This window comes from Bos taurus, chromosome 3 (assembly GCF_002263795.3).
Source record: "Bos taurus isolate L1 Dominette 01449 registration number 42190680 breed Hereford chromosome 3, ARS-UCD2.0, whole genome shotgun sequence".
NCBI classification, from domain to species: domain Eukaryota; kingdom Metazoa; phylum Chordata; class Mammalia; order Artiodactyla; family Bovidae; genus Bos; species Bos taurus.
This window is the reverse complement of record NC_037330.1, coordinates 83,886,193-83,907,815: the sequence shown is the minus strand read 5'-3', so window position 1 is coordinate 83,907,815 and position 21,623 is coordinate 83,886,193. Positions and strand designations below refer to the sequence as shown.

The following is a 21,623-nucleotide window of genomic DNA, read 5'->3' as shown; positions in this document are numbered from 1 at the left end:
TATATCAGGAGCTTGCTGAACATCCTTTGGCTCTTGAAGTCATGGAAATCCATTATTTCTGAATGTTGCAGTGGAGAGAAAAGAACTGGTCTCACCTCAAACGCAAAGTGTGAATTTATTTATATATATAGTATGAGAGAGTTAAATTATAAATAATAGTAGGAGTAAAGTGAGTTGAGCTTTAGAATGTATCAAAATAATATTTTCCAGAAGACTTCTGCAGTTTGTTTATTTTGGGTTAAGTTTATATTCCCTAGGCAGATACTGACTGGAAAGAAATGAGATGTCCTAGAAGTCTACTGGGTAGAGGAAAAGGTAGATTAAAACAGAATTGATTTCCAGAAAATAGAAAATTTTAGTGTGAGTAAATTAAGGACCAACGTATTGTAAAATGAGTTAATAATATATCAGGGTCAAAAAGATTCAAGAGTAACTTGTTCATTTGGGATTAATTAAGAAATTTCCCTTAATGAGTAAGCTGTGAGTAGGAATTTAGGTGAAGAAGTTAGACGAAGGAGGATGTGGGAGATGGGAAAATGGAAGGTGATTCCTGGATATTGTCCTGGAGTGGTCATATTTAAAAATAAATGTTCCCTAAAAAAAAAAAAAGATTTCTTCAGGACTAGGGAGAAGTTCACAAGCAACATTTTCAATGTTAAAAAATATATATTTCAAAATTATGAAAATCATTATGAAAGTAATACATGGCTATAATATAAAATATAGAAATATATTAACTCCTCCTACCCACCAAAAAGCTCCTGGACTTTGACTACCCTGAGAAAACTGTAGGAAACGCATTGGAATGTTTTTTTGGGCTGCACCGTGTCACTTGCGTGATGTTAGTTTCCCAACTAGAAATTGAACCCAGGCCACAGCACTGAAAGTGCTGAGTCCTAACCACTGGACTGTCAAGAAATTCACTAGAATGTTTTCTTTTTCATAAAGACAAGGTCTTAAAGTATGTACAATTTTATATCATATTGTTGTTCTCTAATATAAACCTTTCCTAATATAATAAAAGGATATATATAAGCAACATTTTTAATGCAATGTGACCTATTTTAAGAGCCACCCACAATTTTGGCATCAAAAATGAAATAACTAGTTAGTTCCAAGCTGCTGCTGCTGCTGCTAAGTCACTTCAGTCGTGTCTGACTCTGTGCGACCCCATAGACGGCAGCCCATCAGGCTCCCCCGTCCCTGGGATTCTCCAGGAAAGAACACTGGAGTGGGTTGCCATTTCCTTCTCCAATGCAGGAAAGTGAAAAGGGAAAGTGAAGTCACTCAGTCGTGTCTGACTCTTAGCGTGTCCGACTCTTAGCGACCCCTCGTACTGCAGCCTACCAGGCTCCTCCATCCATGGGATTTTCCAGGCAAGAGTACCAAAGGAGAGTATAAAACATCTCAGTCCCTCTTCTCAGGAAACTTAAAATCTAGTAGGGAAGGATGTAGCTAGCTCTGTGGACAGCTAACTTAGTAAAATGAATGCTTAATGAGTGATAAGCAAGTAGCTTGGAGCATCATGATAATGAGATGAGTGATGAAGAGACAGGAGACAGAAGCAAAGACTTTGTTGCAACATGGAGGGTGGATTGAATTTGGCTGAGTGGAGTGGAAGGGCATTAGAGATAGAGAAAACCATTTACACAAAAGCAGAAAATACCAGACATGTTTAAGAGGAAAAGAGTAGATCAGATAGTTAGAAAAGGGGTTTATATATAGAGAGAGGAAGCCAAGTTGGAAGAGTACTTTGGGGCCACATGTAGTGGCCTTTGAATACCAGTCAAGTTTACACTGTGTCCTAGAGGTCAGGAGCTACTGAATTCTGGTCCTTGATGAAGTTTTGCTGAATCTGCTGCTGTGACCTGAGAAAAGCATAAGGGTGATATGAATTTTCATCATTCTAAATTCATGAATTATACTTCTCTGTTCTGAGATGATCCCTTCTCAGAGAGATTTTTACTTTTGAAGGTTAAAGAAGTTCTTTTATGAAACAGTCATGACAAAGTTCTTTCCTTTGACGCTCCTTCCCTGGTGGCTCAGATGGTAAAGCATCTGCCTATGATGCGGGAGACCCGGCTTCGATCCCTGGGTCGGGAAGATTCTCTGGAGAAGGAAATGGCAGCTCACTCCAGTACGCTTGCCTGTGGATTGAGGAACCTGGTGGGCTACAGTCCATGGGGTTGCAAAGAGCTGGACACAACTGAGCGTCTTCGCTTCACTGGCCAACAACCACAGACAGTCATTATATACTTTTGAGATGAGAAATACCAGCACAGTTCAGTTCAGTTCAGTCTCTCAGTCGTGTCCAGCTCTTTGTGACCCTATGGACTGCGGCACGCCAGGCCTCCCTGTCCATCACCAACTCCTGGAGTTTACTCAAACTCATGTCCATTGAGTCAGTGATGCCATCCAACCATCTAATCCTCTATAGTCCCCTTCTTTTCCCACCTTTCCCAGCATCAGGGTCTTTTCAAATGAGTCAGCTCTTCGCATCAGGTGGCCAATGTCTTGGAGTTTCAGCTTCAACATCAGTCCTTCCAATGAATATTCAGGACTGATTTCCTTGAGGATTGATTGGTTGGATCTCCTTGCAGATTCAGCACAGGAGAGCCTAGAAAAATAAACCTTGAGGAATTTTGCAAGTCAGGCTTTAGGTATTAGATATGGATCTCAGTTGGATGGTTGACATTGAGAATAGAAAGGAGAGATGGGTGGATACAACAGAGATAAAGATAAGGAACTGTGGAAATAATGAAGAGGATGTGGGGTGTTTAGGAGATAATGAAGTCATATATTGTAAACCAGAGTAAATCCTACTCTTAGTATGTACTTTAAGAAGTTACAGAGTATGGTTTACAGTCAGACTCTTTAGATAAGATGCTAAACTCCCTTTAATTTCTTACATGTAAAATTTAACTAAAGTACTTTAAAAGGTGATTATAAAGACTAAAGTAGATAATGCCTGTAAAGCATTTAGCAGAGTTTCTGGCTCCTAATAAGTGCTCAAAAAATATTAACTATATTGAACATTTCTGGAGGACGGCATGGCAAGCCAGTCCAGTATTATTAGATACTTGAGTATTCAGGACTGATTTCCTTGAGGATTGACTGGTTTGAACTCTTTGCAGTCCAAGGGACTCTCAAGAGTCTTCTCCAACACCATAGTTCAAAAGCATCAATTCTTTGGTGCTCGGCTTTCTTTATAGTGCCACTCTCACATTCATACAAGACTACTGGAAAAACCATAACTTTGACTAGACGGACCTTTGTTGGTGACCAGTACTCTTGCCTAGAAAATTCCATGGATGGAGGAGCCTGGTGGGCTACAGTCCATGGGGTCACAAAGAGTCAGACACGACTGAGTGACTTCACTTTCTTTGTTGGTAAAGTAATGTTTCTGCTTTGTAATATGCTGTCTAGGTTTGTCATAGCTTTTCTTCCAAGGAGCAAGTGTCTTTTAATTTCATGGCTGTGGTCAACATCTGCAGTAATTTTGGAGCCCAAGAAAATAAAGTCTCTCACTGTTTTCATTGTTTCCCCATCTATTTGCCATGAAGTGATGGGACTGGATGCCATGATCATAGTTTTCTAAATGCTAAGTTTTTAGCCAACTTTTTCACTCTCCTCTTTCATTTTCATCAAGAGGCTCTAGTTCTTCATTTTCTGCCATAAGGGTGGTGTCATCTGCATATCTGAGGTTATTAATATTTCTTCCTGCAATCTTGATTCCAGCTTGTGCTTCATCCAGCCCAGCATTTCGCATGATGTACTTTGCTTATAAGTTAAATAAGCAGGGTAACAATATACAGCTTTGACCTACTCCTTTCCCGATTTGGAACCAGTCTGTTGTTGATGTCCAGTTCTAACTATTGCTTCTTGACCTGCATACAGATTTCTCAGGGGGAAGGTCAGGTGGTCTGGTATTCCCATCTCTTGAAGAATTTTTCAGTTTGTTGAGACCCATACAGTCAAAGGCTTTAGCGTATTCAATAAAGGAGAAGTAGATGTTTTTCTGGAACTCTTTTGCTTTTTTGATGATCCAACGGATGTTGGTAATTTGATTTCTGGTTCTTCTGCCTTTTCTAAATCCAGCTTGAACATCTCAAAGTTCATGGTTCATTGGTTCATGTACCAAGCCTGGCTTGGAGAATTTTGAATATTACTTTGCTAGCGTGTGAGATGTGTACAATTGTGCGGTAGTTTGAACATTCTTGGACTTTGCCTTTTTTTGGGATTGGAATGAAAATTGACGTTTTCCAGTCCTGTGGCCTGGAATTTGGCTGAATTTTCCAAATTTGCTGGCATATTGAGTGCAGCACTTTCATAGCATCGTCTTTTAGGATTTGAAATAGCTCAACTGGAATTCCATCATCTCCACTAGCTTTGTTTGTAGTGATGCTTCCTACATAGTCTACTGGAGAAGGGAATGGCAAACCACTTTAGTATTCTTGCTTTGAGGACATATGTATACCCATGGCTGATTCATGTTGATGTATGGCAGAAACCAATTAAAATAAATTAATTAAAAAATATTAACTATAATAGCACTTTTTTTCCTTAAGATTTTGCTGATTTCTTTTTTTTTAAAAATATCCTGTTTTCCTTGGTTAGCAGCTGGGGATTGGTGATGGCAAGGAGATAAGGTCTCAGATATAGATTTGGAAATAATCTCTCTTGCCTTTCAAGGAGAGTTTAGCTTCTATTGACAAATGTTGGAGAAGTAAGGGACAATGGAGACGGGGTGAATCTGCTAGAGTGGAGGTTATTGGTGACCATATAGCCCTATATTGGTACACAGAGAAGTCAGATTGGAAGGAGTTCAGGGGTACAGGGTGGTGCCGCAATGAGGACAATGCCTATACTTGCAAAACTTTAGCACTGGGGCCCTATACATTCTTTTTGCTTATTTTCCAGCCAAATGGCTTTTAAAATGGTGTGGTGTGTACGGATGCACTACTTAATTGCTTTATTAGCTAATAAGTGCTTTGATGAAAAGCACACTGAAGAGCTCTGTTACATTATGCAATTAAATATTTCAATAATTGTATTAAGTGAAGTAGTACCATAAGGTATAAACTACTTGAATAATACATCTTGAAAATCAGGCTATTTGGATGGGAGGGGAGTTTGGGGAAGAATAGATACATGTATGTGTATGGCTGAGTCACTTTGCTGTCCACCTGAAACTATTACAACATTGTTACTTGGCTGTACTCCAATATAAAACAGAAAGTTAGAAAATTCTGGCTGTTATATCACTTAATATTTTCTTCTATCATCAAGGGATCAAAGGTTAAGGGAAAATGATCAAATATTGGCTATTAATCACACGCCACTGGATCAGAACATTTCCCACCAGCAAGCAATTGCATTGTTACAAGAAACCACTGGATCTTTGCGTCTAATCGTGGCCAGGGAGCCAGTCCACACAAAAAGCAGCATTTCTACCAGCCTACCTGATGCAAATCTGCCTGACACAGTGAGTTGCAAATTTGGAAAAATCCTTAATTTTGAATCATACCTTTGTTTTTTAATAAGTGTAAAGATATTTAGAAGATGTCATTTTACTTGTCGTAGTTCAAGAAAGATTACATCTCCAAAGACAGCATTAGCATGTTAAACAGGATAGTTGATGAACAGTTTTTGTCGTGTTTTTCAGTGTCCTCTGATTCTCCTTGTTTAAGGTTTTTATTTAATGTAGGGGGTAATTTATAGTATTGGGTGTAATTGTTTGGTAATAGAAAGAGTTCCTTGGTCATATAACCACTTAACTAATTAAGCTAGGAGTTTTTATTAGAGATTTACTATGAGTATCTTAAGATTTGGTTATTTGCTTTAAAAATATTATATTTATAAGTTGGATTTTTTATGGCTAGATTATGGATACTGCAAAATTACAGAAGTTTTTTTTTTTTTTTTACATATAAGGATGTATACTGAACAATTTAAAAGAATAAAAGTTTAAAAAAAAAACCAAAAGTTTATGTTCCTTTGGGAATCTTTAAACTTGCTTTGTAACATTTCACAGATTTTGACCTGCATCTTCAGAACACAATCTAATAAATCTTATTTTCTTATAACACTAAGTGCTGGCTGATTTATTTAATTTTCATTCATTAGGAAAAAGAAAAAATAGACTTTCTGGGTACAGTACAAGGTCACAACACTAATGTACAGACATTTTCCCTATTGTAATCAGTAATATTTATGCAACACAATTTACATAATAAGTGGAATGAACAAAGTGGGAAGTTGCTTAGCACAGTGGTTAAGAATAAGGAGTCCGGTATCAGGCTAAGGTGGGTTCAAGTCCAGCTCTTACTTCATAACTGAGTCTTACTGGGCAAATGCTTTGAGTTCTCTACACCTCAGTTTCATCATTTGTTGCTTGCAAGTAATAACAAAGTGTCTAGTTCATAGAGATGTCATCTAGTTCACAGAGATGTTGTGAGGATTAAATGAAACTGCATTAACTATGAGGCTTAAATGAGAATGCATATTAACTGCTGTCCCTAATTCAGGCATTTTTAGCAAACATTGTTGCTTCCTGGATACTAGATATTGTTCCAGGTGTGAATCTACTAGATATTCCTGATAACTCTGGTTATTTTTAACATTGTGTAATAACTTTCCAATTTAGTATAATAGAAAAACTAAGTATGTCCTAATGTCTTGAGGGGTAGACTTTTGCCCTGCAGGTGGATTATGTGGATTTAATGTATACTTCTGATGGAGCCTGCTGTTAGAGGAAAAATGCTTATGTCTTTTAGTCTGATTTGTATAATCCTTTGCCAATATCTTCAGTTGGGTCTACATTTCTTCTTCAGAGTCTCTTCAGTCGTTCTGGTCACTCTGTCCTTCTCACCATCTTATGCTTCACACTGCTGCCAGATTCTTTCTAAATCACTGTTTTGCTCCTGTTGTTTCCTCTTCTAAAGCCTTCATTTATTCTCCTTATCTAAGCCTAGCTTTGTTCTTAAATTTCCCTTTTGCTTGAATGTATTTTTTCTTTGTAGAGCAATTAAAATGCTGCCTTTTCCTTGAAAGTGTTAGTCGCTCAGTCATGTCCAACTCCTTGCTACTGCATGGACTATAGCCCGTGAGGCTCCTCGGGCCATGGAATTCTCCAGGCAAGAATACTGGAGTGGGTTGCCTTTTTTCCTTGAAGTCTTTCATAATTTTTCATTGGATTTGACCTCTTGTCTCTATAGCCCTCCCATCTTTATAATATTTTATTATTCTTTTTTAATTCAGATAAACATGTGTTTATTGGTTCCTACTAGGTGATTGGCACTGTGCTAGGTATCAGACATAGACAGGGGAATGAGGCAATGTGTTTCTGTCTGCTTGGAGCTACAGTGTCTTATGATCCAATATTCTGTCTTATATTTTAATTGTTTATGTTTTAGTTTACCTCTCCACCAGATTATAAAATCCTTAAGAGGATCTCTGATCCTATAGAAATCATCTCTGAGTCACTAGAAAGTTGACTTGATTAATTACATGAATGAATATTAATTTTTTTTGGTGTACCTGTTACTCTAATAATTACTGTATTGGTAAGCAATGAATGTATGTGTTTTTACTAAAACTTTGGTTTTTGCTTGCTATTACTTTGTAGATTCGTTGGGGCCATATTGAAGATGTTGAGCTCATTAATGATGGCTCTGGATTAGGTTTTGGAATCGTTGGGGGAAAATCAAGTGGTGTCGTTGTAAGAACTATAGTTCCTGGAGGATTAGCAGATCGAGTAAGTTGACCTTCTTTGATTTCATTTTGGTTTTATACAATTTAAATTGTATGGCTTAAAATGTAATTATGTAACATGGGTTACTAGAATTATGATTCTGTGACCAGAACTTAAGGATAGCTAAAAATGTTTTTTTCTGTAAGTGTTAATGTGTACTCACTCTGCTTTATTTTAAAAAGCTCCTAAATCAACATTTTTGGGTGTGTCTGTATGGGGTTTTTTTTTGCCCTGTGATTGACAGTCATCTTGACTTGATCAAAAGATAATATTTTTTATTGAAATATTGAAAATAAATCATTAATGGGTATTGCATTCAGAGTATCTATTTTATTTTCTCCCTGTGTATCTCTCAAGGGTGTAAATGTTAAGATCAGATAGTACAATGATTACAAAATTTTATCCCAATATTGCATGAGATAAATTTCACTAGAATTATAATTTTTTGATATTATAAATAAAAATACTACCCTTCATGATTTAGCAGTGTTTAAGCTGAAAGTGGGCCATTATAAAATTTATCAACTATTTCTGCTTAGTTTTACATTGAAGAAAATGTTAAGTACTGCATTGAATTTTTAAAAAGCACTTTAGAAATCTGAAGCTACTTAATAGTGAGTTCATGTTACGTAGACTGTCCATGATAGTCAGTATGACGTATAAATTGTATGGGTTCACGTCTTTGTTGTTGCCGTTTAGTTGCTAAGTTGTGTCTGACTCTTTTGCGACCCTGTGAACTGGAGCCTGCCAGGCTCCTCTGTCCATAGGATTTATGTCCAGTACATGGACATTTATTCCTTCATTAAAGTATTAATAAAAACATATAAACATAAAAGTATCAATAAATGTGAACATACAGAGTATTAGTAAAAAACATATAAAGTAACAATAAAAATGAACTTCCTGTGCACGTATAGCTTTGAGGCAAACTTCTCAGCTCCCTATTTCTAGTCAAGATTGTTTCTCCTTATACAAACTGTGGAGCTACTAATATTCCTATTATTCTTTCAGCAGCTAAGTTTATTTATTTAGCATAATGGCTTTCAGAGTTTTGTCTGTGGGCCCTGAGGGTCCCTGAGTTTCTTGCAGGGGGTTTATAACATCAAAATGACTTACATAATAATACTAAGATGCATTAGCCTTTTCACCATGTTGACATTTGCCCTGAAGATGAACAAGCAGTAGTAGACTAGGCCTGCCGTTGCCTTTGTATGTATTTGAGCAATGGCACCGAGCTGCACTAGGAGTCATCGCTTTCTTCTTTACCATGTGCTTGCAACAACAACAAAAATGGCAGTTTCACTTTAAAAAGTGCAATAAAAACTAATCTAAGTAAAGTTTGACCTTTAAATGCATGTCTTTGTAGTATTGTGTTGCAGAATGGAGTATGGCATATAGCACTTCTGCCATATACTAAAGTACCTACGGTGGTTGTCTTGAGGAAAAACATTTGTGAGACAAAGTGGCCACTTTTTAATATGGAACAGCATTTTAATTTTTAAAATTTACTCGAGTTTTTAGTTTTTGGCCTTTATTCACAAAACTTTTTGAGATTTGATTTTTTTGAGATACATTATTTTAGTTTTAGTTGTACAGAATAATGATGTGATACTTCTGTATATTATCACCACACTGAGTCTAGTTAACATCCATTACCACATAGTTACAATTTTTTTTCTTGTGAAAAGACCTTTTAAGATCTACTCTCTTAGCAGCTTTCAGGTATACAGTACAGTATTTTTACCCATAGTCACCATGCTGCAGTTTACATCCCTATGGTTTACTTATTTTATAGCTGAAATTTTGTTTCTTTGACCTTCTTCATCCATTTTGCCCACCTTGCACCCTGCCTCACCAGCAGCTGCCAATCTAGAATGTTATTTTTATTTTTGAAAGAATAACTGATAGAAAAATTATTATTCAGGCTTGGCTCTCTGGTAGTTTCCTTGAAATGAATGATGTAAGCCTGTTACTTAAAGGAAAATAGCTAACAGCATTTGTTACTGATGATAATTTGAATTTTCAAGCAGAAATTAGAATTTTGGAAAATATTCCTCTGATTAGATTCTTAGTGATATTCAGTTCAGCTCAGTTCAGCCACTCAGTTGTGCTCGACTCTTTGCAACCCCATGAACTTTAGCATGCCAGGCCTCCCTGTCCATCACCAACTCCCGGAGTCCACCCAAACCCATGTCCATTGTGTTGGTGATGCCATCAAACCATCTTATCCTCTGTCGTCCCCTTCTCCTCCTTCCCTCAATCTTTCCCAGCATCAGGGTCTTTTCAAATGAGTCAGCTCTCCGCATCTGGTGGCCAAAGTATTGGAGTTTCAGCTTCAACATCAGTCCCTCCAGTGAACACCCAGGACTAATCTCCTTTAGGATGGACTGGTTGGATCTCCTTGCAGTCCAAGGGACTCTCAAGAGTCTACTCCAACACCAGGGTTCAAAAGCATCAATTCTTTGGTGCTCAGCTTTCTTTATAGTTCAACTCTCACATCCATACATGACCACTGGGAAAACCATAGCCTTGACTAGATGGACATTTGTTGCCAAAGTAATGTCTCTGCTTTTTAATATGCTGTCTAGGTTGGTCATAACTTTCCTTCCAAGGAGCAAGCGTCTTGTAATTTCATGGCTGCAATCACCATCTGCAGTGATTTTGGAGCCCAGAAAATTAAAGTCAGCCACTGTTTCCACTGTTTCCCCATCTATTTGCCATGAAGCGATGGGACCGGATGCCATGATCTTCGTTTTCTGAATGTTGAGCTTTAAGCCAACTTTTTTACTCTCTTCTTTCACTTTCATCAGAAGGCTCTTTAGTTCTTCTTCACTTTCTGCCATAAGGGTGGTGTCATCTGCGTATCTGAGGTTATTGATATTTCTCCCAGCAATCTTGATTCTAGCTTGTGCTTCCTCTAGCCCAGTATTTCTCATAATGTACTCTGCATATAAGTTAAATAAGCAGGGTGATAATATACAGCCTTGATGTGCTCCTTTTCCTATTTGGAACCAGTCTGTTGTTCCATGTCCAGTTCTAACTGTTGCTTCCTGACCTGTATACAGGTTTCTCAAGAGGCAGGTCAGGTGGTCTGGTATTCCCATCTCTTTCAGAATTGTCCACAGTTTCTTCTGATCCACACAGTCAAAGGCTTTGGCAGAGTCAATAAAGCAGAAATAGATGTTTTTCTGGAACTCTCTTGCTTTTTCATTGATCCAGCAGATGTTGGCAGTTTGGTCTCTGGTTCCTCTGCCTTTCCTAAAACCAACTTGAACATCTGGAAGTTCACGGTTCACATATTGCTGAAGCCTGGCTTGGAGAATTTTGAGCATTACTTTACTAGTGTGTGAGATGAGTGCAATTGTGCAGTAGTTTGAGCATTCTTTGGCATTTCCTTTCTTTGGGATTGGAATGAAAACTGACCTTTTCCAGTCCTGTGGCCACTGCTGAGTTTTCCAAATTTGTTGACATATTGAGTGCAGCACTTTCACAGCATCATCTTTTAGGATTTGAAATAGCTCAACTGGAATTCCATTGTCTCCACTAACTTTGTTCGTAGTGATGCTTCCTAAGGCCCACTTGACTTCACATTCCAGGATGTCTGGCTCTAGGTGAGTGATCACACCATTGTGATTATCTGGGTCGTGAAGATCTTTTTTGTACAGTTCTTCTGTGTATTCTTGCCACCTCTTCTTAATATCTTCTGCTTCTGTTAGGTCCATACCATTTCTGTCCTTTATTGAGCCCATCTTTGCATGAAACGTTTCTTTGGTATCTCTAATTTTCTTGAATAGATCTTAATGATATTAATAAGTATGATTTTTTAATATTAAATAATGTATTGATCATATGTCAGTATTTAGAAAATCTGCGTAGCTATGAGTCATTTTTTCCCAAAGATCAGTGTATAGAATGCCAAAATAATATATAGGTAAAAAAATCCATTCATAATTCAAGATTGATGAATAGATTTTAATTAAATGTTATCTGAAAACTTGTTGATATTTCAGATTCCACATTGCAGCTAATTTTTAAGAAATCATCACTTGTCAAGTTTTGGTGTGTTATCAAAGAATTAGGCTGAAAGAGCTATGGAAATACTCTCCCATTTTCCAAATATATATCTGATGAAGGCCAGAGTTTCTTTGTATACGTCAACCACAGCAACACATGGCAACACACTGAATGCTGAAGCAAATATGAAAATTCAGCTGTCTTCTTTATACCAGATACTAAGGAGATTTGTAACAATTTAAGAATGCTGTTCTTAAAAAAAAAAAAAAAAAGAATGTTGTTCTTCTCGCAATTTTTTGTTTGTTTTAGAAAATAGATTTTTTATATAATTGGGCACCAGAGTTTAACCAAGATGACACACAAAGTGTAACCATGGTACCATCTGTCACTACAGTCAAGATAATGAACATATTCATCACCCACAAAGATCTATGCCCTTTTGTAGTCCCTATTCCTTCATCCTCAATTATTTTTGAGTGTAAAGGAGATCAAGAAGGTTGAGAATGGTCATTTTATGGGTGTTCAAAACATATCTGTGGCACGAAACAAATAATAATCTTTAAGAGTTTTGTTTTTTTTTTTTGAAAAATTTAGCAACTTAGAAAGAGATGAAATATTGTGGAATATTTTGGCATCTTTTCCCACTCAACCCCCCTCCTTTCAGTTCAGTTCAGTTCAGTTGCTCAGTCGTATCTGACTCTTTGAGACCCCATGGACTGCAGCATGCCAGGCTTCCCTGTCCATCATCAGCTCCTGGAGCTTACTCAAACTTATGTCCATTGAGTTAGTGATGCCATTCCAACCATCTCATCCCCTGTTGTCCCCCTGCTTTAGCAATTTTAATAGACTTATTTGCTAGAGTAGCATTTTTCAAGATGCAAAGTGGTTATTATTAAAGAACAAAGGGTCAAAGAAATTTAGAAAGTACCAAGTTAAAATCAAGTAGATTTCTTTACTGTAAGAATTATAAGCTATTAAATACTGATGTACATTATGAATTTTCACAAGGAGAATGTGATATGCAGATTTTCCATTGGTGGCACTGTTAATAAAAGCCCAGGTCTGATTTTCACCCTTTCCTGGAAGGAATTGTTGCTGTTTCAGGTCTTCAGAATGGGGTGGTCATGTGCCCATCAGAGTCATAATGTAGAAGTGAGTTTTTATGCTAGACTTTGTTATCTGCCTAATATACAGTATTCTTGTATAATTCTTAAAACAGTCATAAATTTTATTACCAAATTATAGATATGGAAACTTAAGAAATTGCCCAAAGCTACACAACTTAAAAATGGCAGAGTCAGAATTGAGCCCACATGTGGCAGATTAACTGTTTAAATCTACTTATTCAGAGTCGATCCCAGTGTTTTCATTTTCTTGTGTACACCTGTCCAGGGTTGGTCATGCCTATCAGGGAATTGCCAGCTCTAACAGTAATATTGCTGTTGGCTTTCTTATATAAGGAATATGTGCTGTGCTGTTTTAGTCCCTCGGTCATGTCCAACTCTATGGGACCCCATGGACTGTAGCCCACCAGGCTCCTCTGTCCATGAGGATTCTCTAGGCAAGGGAGTGGGTTACCATGCCCTTTCAAGGGGATCTTCCCAATCCAGGGATCGAATCCGGATCTCCCGCATTGCAGGCAGATTCTTTACTGTCTGAATCACCAGGGAAGTCCCAGAATATTGGAGTGGGCAGCCTATCCTTCTCCCAGGGATCTTCCTGACCCAGGAATCAAATCAGGGTCTTCTGCACTGCAGGCAGATTCTTACCAGTTGAAGTACCAGGGAAGCCCATGGTGAGACCTAAATATAGAGGACAGAGCAGTATTCTCTTTCCTCTCCTCCTCATCCCAGCTAAATGGCAGATCAAATCTCTTCAACTAACTCTGTGTTTTGTTGCTAAATCTTTAGAGTTGTTGCTTATGTAGCCTGATTATGGCTTTAAAATTATTAAAGGGAACATTGTTTTTCATTAAAATGTGCTCATACTTTTGACTATTAATACTCACTGTTGACTATGGCAATCTTCATGGTAAGGGAGTATGAATGTCTTAGGTCCTTAGTTAGATGTGGCTGAGATTGATCGTGAAGTGATACTTACATTCTGCTAAAGGGATTAATTAATACTAAATACTTTCTTTAAAGACTATAAACTTGTGTAACAGAAAGTTAGAAAAGCAAGTCAGTGTTTCTTATTTTAAAAAGTTCATAAAATGGCCCCTTGTCTTTCCTTTTGTGTACATATCAGTCAGTATGGGGTAGAGTTGGGGGTTATGGCAAAGAAAACCTGAGTCTACAGAAGTATCAGAAATGGATGCATCTGAGAATGCTGTAAGCAAGACACTAGGCTAAAGCTTTTGACATGTAGTATTGAGTTTAGTGCTTACAACTCAACGAGAGGGGAATTTATCCCCATCTTGCTTAAAGAAGGATCTGAGATTTATGTAGGATCAGTAACTGATCTGTGGCCCTACACCTTGACCAAAGTAGTGCTAGGATAAACTTGGATGTGTCTGACTCCAATGCCTTTACTTGTCATTTTACTGTTTACTGCCTCTAATGTTGTAAATGAAAAGAAAAAATATTGATTTATATGACTTTTTTAGAAATGTTCATTGGTACATAGTTACAGTGAGGTGCTTCCTTGGTGGCTCATTGATAAAGAACTTGGCATACAGAAGTGAGTTTGATCTTTGGGTCAAAAAGATTCCCTGGAGAAGGAAATGGCAATCCACTCCAGTACTCTTACGTGGGAAATCCCATGGACAGAGGAGCCTGACAGGCTGCAGTTCATGGTGGGGTCTCAAGAGTCAGACAGGGCTTATTGACTAAACAAGAACAACAACAAGTTACAGTGAGCAATCAGTGGATGTTATTAGGGTCAATTCCATGGATAGGGAAATTATTTGATATTGTCCCAAGGTACTCTCCAAAATTCACAGTACCTGAAATATACATCTTTTGAGAATTCTGTTCAGCTATTTCAGAAATTTTCTGCAGTTAGAAGTTTTTTTTTTTTTTTTTTTTAATTGGTATAGGCAGTGTAAAACTTCTTTGTTTTGTAGAAATCTCTTTCATGTGCTGTGGAGAAATTCTAGGGACATCAAATATATTGAGTTACCCTGTTTTCTCCCAAAGGTGACTTGTAGAGCACAACCTATTTAAAAGTTGTCATGAATTATTGACTTTTTGGTATCAGGCAATTATGAGTCATGTTATAATAGCTATCCATAATGGGACCAGCCAAGGATTAGAGAGTGGGCGTGAACTATTGAGGAAAGTGAGGAATTTTCTTTCTAGAATAATCAAGCATTCCCTGGTGGCTCAGATGGTAAAGAATAATCAAGGCCCAGCTTGAGGCCCCTGAACAGTTGGTTATTCCCAGTAATTTTGCTTTATGTCTATAAACTGGTATTTTCCCTATCCTTCAAAATTATCGGTGAGGGCTCTGGAAATTTGAGTAGCATAGGGTGGACGTACTTATTTTGGTTTGGCCAAAATTTTCATTTGGTTAGTGAATATGTTCAGTAAAATTCTTCGTGAAAATGAAAATGTCTTTTATTTTTACTTAAAACAGTGTAAACTTTTTGGCCATCCAATACTTAGTGCCTCCCTTTAATTCCTTAAGGGAAAGAGCATTTATTTTATGAAGTCATTATATTCTCAGAGAAGGCTATGGCACCCCACTCCAGGACTCTTGTCTGGAAAATCCCATGGACGGCGGAGCCTGGTAGGCTGCATGCCATGGGGTCGCACAGAGTCAGACATGACTGAAGCAACTTAGCGGGAGCAGCAGCAGCAGCATTATTTTTTGTCAATGACATGTTGCCTTTTAATTAAAGACCAATGATAGAAATAGCTTGGAATCAAAAGTGGTAATAATTTCATTTTCTGAATTGGGTAGGTATTTAGTGTTATTTTTTAATTTTCAGAGAAACATTTATTTCTTTTGTAGCTCAGACCTAAAATCCTTTAGATTTTCAAATAGTTTTTGAGTTGAAATTATCATGTATAACAACCTAGCAGAGAACTTACAATACAGAGTAATAAATATTTTTTAAACCCATAAATGCTATGGATTATGCTAATTCAGCATGGACATGCTAACTTGAATTAAAGTATTTTTTTCTTTAAAAAAAAAACTATATAAATGATACTGTTTTCTCTGTAATAGTGTATTACCTCTTCCTCAGCTATTTTAATTTTTTGCCTTTCATACTATCTTTGCCCTTATGCATAATTTTTTCTTTCTTTTGAAAGAATCTGTGCATTAATAAACTTTTATATTTGAACGTGTGATTAGCATGCTATGACTTTGAATTTTGGCATAGCTATTTATTGGCTATCATTGATTTATGATTTCTGTTAAAGAACAAAAAGGACTTTATACCTTTTAGTTTCCTTCTACAATAGACAGGCTATGAAAGGAGAATGTTAATCAGAAAGTATCAGTAATATGCAGTATTTGGGGCCGCCGGACTTTAAAAGTTAGCTGTCATTTTGGTGTCTTTCCTATCAATCTGATTATGATTGTTTTTGCACTTGTGAATTCTGTATAGCACCTGTTTTTCTGAAAGAAGAAAATGTTTGACTTTCGGTGACAGGTGCAAATTATCCGCATCATTTTAAATTGAGTTGAGGTAAAATAGGGAAAAAAATAATGCTTAGGAAATGACTAAATATGTACTTAGCATGAAATGTCCTTTGTCCAAGTCAAGTATGCAAATGCTTATCTCCATATTCTTTATTCTGTGTTCAGGGCATAATTTTGTTCAAGAATCATTTATTCACAGAAGCATCTTACCCTTATTTTTCATGAGTACTGACTGTCAAGTAGTTGGTTATTTTATTTCATGTTTGTTGCATTGGTAAAAATAGAATATCAAATTATCAATGCTTAAAGTAGAAATCCAGCAAATAGTTTTTTCTTCTTCCATAATAATTTCCTCCTTGCACCTATTCCTTTTCTCTAAGTCTTTCCAAATGTTTCTGAATTGAATTGCCTTTCTGTTTCACAACTTCTGTTTGCTTGCAGTAGCTTCTAGTGCCTTCTGCAGAATTCACAGTAAAGCATATAGTTTTCTCCTCATTATTTTGATCTAACACCTTCTTTCATACAGGTTTCTACAAAACTGGGGAAAAGGAAGGATGGGCAATAGACTTTAGTTTTAAGGCCTCTTTTCTTTCTCCTGCTGATGAATTGTTATTAATGAGTGAAATTAGATCAATGATTTCTCAGAATAGTTTTGTTTTTCTGTTTTCTTGGATTAAAGGATGGAAGACTCAAAACAGGGGATCACATCTTGAAGATTGGTGGCACAAATGTGCAGGGAATGACCAGTGAGCAAGTTGCGCAAGTGCTAAGGAACTGTGGGAATTCTGTCAGGATGCTTGTTGCAAGAGACCCAGTTGGTGAAATTTCCATAACCCCTCCTACTCCTGCAGCCTTGCCTGTTGCTTTGCCTGCTGTGGCCAATAGGAGCCCTAGTTCTGTGAGTATACAAATTATTCTTTCATCATAGATTCAGTACTGGGTGTGATACATTGCCGGATTAGAAATGCTTTCAGTTCCAAGTGCTGTGTGGATGTGGGTCATGTCTCAGTGCTCAACAACGAAGCAGAGGAGAGCCCAATTTGGAGATACTAGACAAGTTTGATTTTCTTCTTTGTCATTTCTCAGGGTTAAGGTTTCAACTTCCCTGAGCCTCTACTACTCATCTGTAAATTGGAGACTATAATACCTGTCATTCCTATTTCATTAGATTGGTGAAGAAATATCCAGGTAGTGGAGGGGAAATTTTAAATACTGGTCAATGTATGAGTATTATCATTGATAAGACCAAACTGGCCAAAGGCAATAGACACTAGTAATAATAATATTCTGATTGCTAACAATTGTTATAGTTATATAATAATCATTATTATTAATCATTCTCAAGCACCTAGATTTATCCAAGTCATCTGAATTCTTTGGAAGAATTCTGCAAGATAGGTCTTATCCATTCAATAGATGAGGAGATGGGAGTCCAGATAACTTATTAAAGGTCATATAGGTAGTAAGTTGCAAACTGGGGTTTGACTTTTTGGTCCCTTTTAAGCTCTTTGTTTGTTTGTTTTTTCCTTCCAGTCTTACTGAGATATAATTGACATATAGCACTTTATAAGTTTAAGGTGTACAGCATAGTGATTTAATTTATATACATCGTGAAGTAATCATCACACAGTAAGTTTAGTGAACATCCATTATCTCTATCTGTATAGGTACACAATTAAAAAAGTAGAAAAAAATTTTTATTGTGATGAGAACTCAGGATTTACTCTCAACTTTTATATATAATATATGATGCTAATTATACTTATCATGTTGTACCTTACATCCCTAGTACTTATTTATCTTAAAACTGAGAATTTGTAGCTTTTGTACACCTTAATCTGGCCCCCTCACCCTTCAATTCCAAGCTCTTTCCAACCATATCACAGGCTCTGAATCAGGAGATAATGAGGTGAAAGGAAATAAATAGTTTTTAAAAGGAGGAGCCAGGAAGAAGAGGAAAGAAAAGAGAAGTGATTATGGCAGAAGAGGGTGGAAAGCCACCTCTCATATTCATTTGAGGAACCATTTGCTGTCTTCTGGAAAGGCTTTCCCTAATGGGAACCACAGGAGAAGAAGTTTTCTGTCAGAGATATTAGAATCTGTCAGAGGTAATAGAATTAGATATATAATTCTAATATCTCTGACAGATTTTCTTCTTTTGATTTCTTCTCCAAACTTGTTAGAACCATTTTCTTTTCCCTCCATTACTTTGGATCTCTGAAGACTTCTACTTTGTAATGAGGGACCAATGTAGCTGTGTGGTCAGTGAGAATTTGATGCAATCAGTTATTTACTTTTTATTGTTAAAGGTTCGAATTGAAAGCAAGGTGTTATGTTTTTAGACACCTTGAAGTTCAAGCTGGTTTTAGAAAAGGCAGAAGAACCAGAGATCCAATTGCCAGCATCCGTTGGATCATTGAAAACGCAAGAGAGTTCCAGAAAAACATCCATTTCTGCATTATTGACTATGCCAAAGCCTTTGACTGTGTGGATCACCACAAATTGTGGAAAATTCTTAAACACATGGGAATACCTGACCTGCCTCTTGAGAAATCTATATACAGGTCAGGAAGCAACAGTTAGAACTAGACGTGGAACAACAGACTGGTTCCAGATCGGGAAAGGAGTAGGTCAAGGCTGTATATTGTCACCGTGCTTATTTAACTTATATGCAGAGTACATCTGGAGAAGGCAATGGCAGTTCACTCCAGTATTCTTGCCTGGAAAATCCCATGGATGGAGGAGCCTGGTAGGCTGCAGTCCATGGGGTCACTAGGAGTCGGACATGACAGAGCTACTTAACTTTCACTTTTCACTTTCATGCATTGGAGAAGGAAATGGCAACCCACTCCAATATTCTTGCCTGGAGAATCCCAGGGATGGGGGAGCCTGGTGGGCTGCCGTCTATGGGGTCCCACAGAGTTGGACACGACTGAAGTGACTTAGCAGCAGCAGCAGCGGCAGCAGAGTACATCATGCGAAATGCTGGGCTGGATGAAGCACAAGCTGGAATCAAGATTGCCAGGAGAAATATCAATAACCTAAGATACGCGAATGATACCACCCTTATGGCAGAAAGTGAAGAGGAACTAAAGAGCTTCTTGATGAAAGTGAAAGTGGAGAGTGAAAAAGTTGCCTTAAAGCTCAACATTCAGAAAACTAAGATCATGACATCTGGTCCCATCACTTCTTGGAAAATAGATGGGGAAACAGTGGCTGACTTTATTTTTTTGGGCTCCAAAATCACTGCAGATGGTGACTGCAGCCATGAAATTAAAAGACGCTTACTCTTTGGAAGAAAAGTTATGACCAACCTAGATAGCATATTCAAAAGCAGAGACGTTACTTTGCCAACAAAGGTCCGTCTAGTCAAGGCTATGGTTTTTCCAGTAGTCATGTATGGATGTGAGAGTTGGACTATAAAGAAAGCTGAGTGCCAAAGAATTGATACTTTTGAGATGTGGTGTTGGAGAAGACTCTTGAGAGTCCCTTGGCTGCAAGGATATCCAACCAGTCCATCCTAAAGGAGATCAGTCCTGAATATTCATTGGAGGGACTGATGTTGAAGCTGAAACTCCAATATTTTGGCCACCTGATGTGAAGAACTGACTCATTGGAAAAGACCCTGATGCTAGGAAAGATTGAAGGCGGGAGGAGAAGGGGACAACAAAGGATGAGGTGGCTGGATGGCATCACCGACCAATGAACATGAGCTTGAGTAAACTCCGGGAGTTGGTGATGGACAGGGAGGCCAGTTGTGTTGCAGTCCATGGGATCACAAAGAGTCGGACACCCTTGAGTGAATGAACTGAACTGAACTGCTTTTTTACAGAAAAAAAAATTTTTTTTTTACAGAAAATTTTTAATTAGAAGACAAATAATGATAAGTTTTAGGTTAACATTTTTTGCTCATAATAATTATTAGTATAATTAGTCTTCCATTTGTTTCTTTTTCTTTACATTAAATTCTTTCAGATCCAAATTTATGGTGAGTTTTTTCTAAGTGGCTGTATTAATTTTTTATCATTGTGTGACAAATTATCACAAACTTAGTGTCCTGAAGCAATACCCATGGTTGGTCCACATTTCTGTAGGTCAGAAGTCTTGGTGAACTTGGCTGGGTTCTGCTTAGATTCTTACAAAAGCTAAATCAGGTTATGGGCCTGGCTGGGCTCTTAGCTAGATACTCTAGGGACAGTTCATTTCCAAACTCTGTCATATTGTTTGCGGAATACAGTTTCTTATAGCCGTAGAACCAAAAGTCTCTACTGTCTGTAAACAGAGGACATCTTTCAGCTCTTTAAGGCCCCTTGTGTTCCTTCTCACATGATGCCTCCTTCTTCAAACCACAGGTCCAGTCCTTATGCTTCACATCTTTTTCACATCCCTTTCTACCATCAATAGGAGAAAACGCTCTGCTTTTGAAGGATGCCTTCATAGGTTAGACTCCCTGGATAATTTCCCTTTTTCATGACATAAACACAGGAATGGCATCAGGGATCAAAAGTCGTGGGGACAATCTTAAAATTCTGTGTACCACAGGTCTTCAGAAAATACTTGACAAACCATTCACAAATTGCCTTTATACATACAGTTATATAACTGAACATTATACATAATAAGATTATTTTTCTTTTCAGGACAATGCTACTCTTTTTGAAACTTATGATGTTGAACTCATTAAAAAAGATGGACAGAGTCTTGGGATTAGAATTGTTGGCTATGTTGGAACGTCTCAGACAGGTAGATGAATCATCTCTGTTTTATATTTGGAAATAATTGTAAAGGATGTTAAAGTTTCTAGACAATAAAATTAAATATATGCAGATTTTAATTTAAACATTGAACAATAAAACCACGAATCTGTAATAGCAACTAGTTACAAAAAATGATTAGAGAATCAGTTTTATCTCAGTAGTTTTATAGCTGGCTCAATAGTCATTAACAAAAGAATTTAATTATCCAACACAATGTATAACATTTGAATTATATCTCCTCTTGTTTCTAAGATACATATTTTGAATATTGTGAGTGTTACATATTATGGCATTTTATATGTGATAAAGTAAAATGATTACTGCTTGTATTTCGTATTGTGAATGTCAAAAAATATTGCTATTATGTTTAATCATCAAAAGAAGATAAAATGAACACTTTAATTAGAATTATTTTTCTTTCATATAAAGGGAATACTTGTAAGAATAAGTGAATGCAAGAATAAGTGCCCAAGTATGTCTGAATAATATTCCCTGAACTCTTTCAT

The 21,623-nt window shown here is 37.1% G+C and overlaps 1 protein-coding gene across 5 annotated transcripts in view; it reads left to right on the top strand.

Moving 5' to 3' along the window:
* PATJ (PATJ crumbs cell polarity complex component) overlaps positions 1-21,623 on the top strand; it is a 381,060-nt gene that overhangs the window by 28,340 nt on the left and 331,097 nt on the right. For all 5 annotated transcript variants that reach the window (XM_024989559.2, XM_024989560.2, XM_024989558.2 and 2 more), the window contains 4 exon segments: positions 5,290-5,485; positions 7,628-7,756; positions 17,040-17,258; positions 21,001-21,103. In XM_024989559.2, coding sequence (XP_024845327.1) covers positions 5,290-5,485; positions 7,628-7,756; positions 17,040-17,258; positions 21,001-21,103 — 647 coding nt within the window.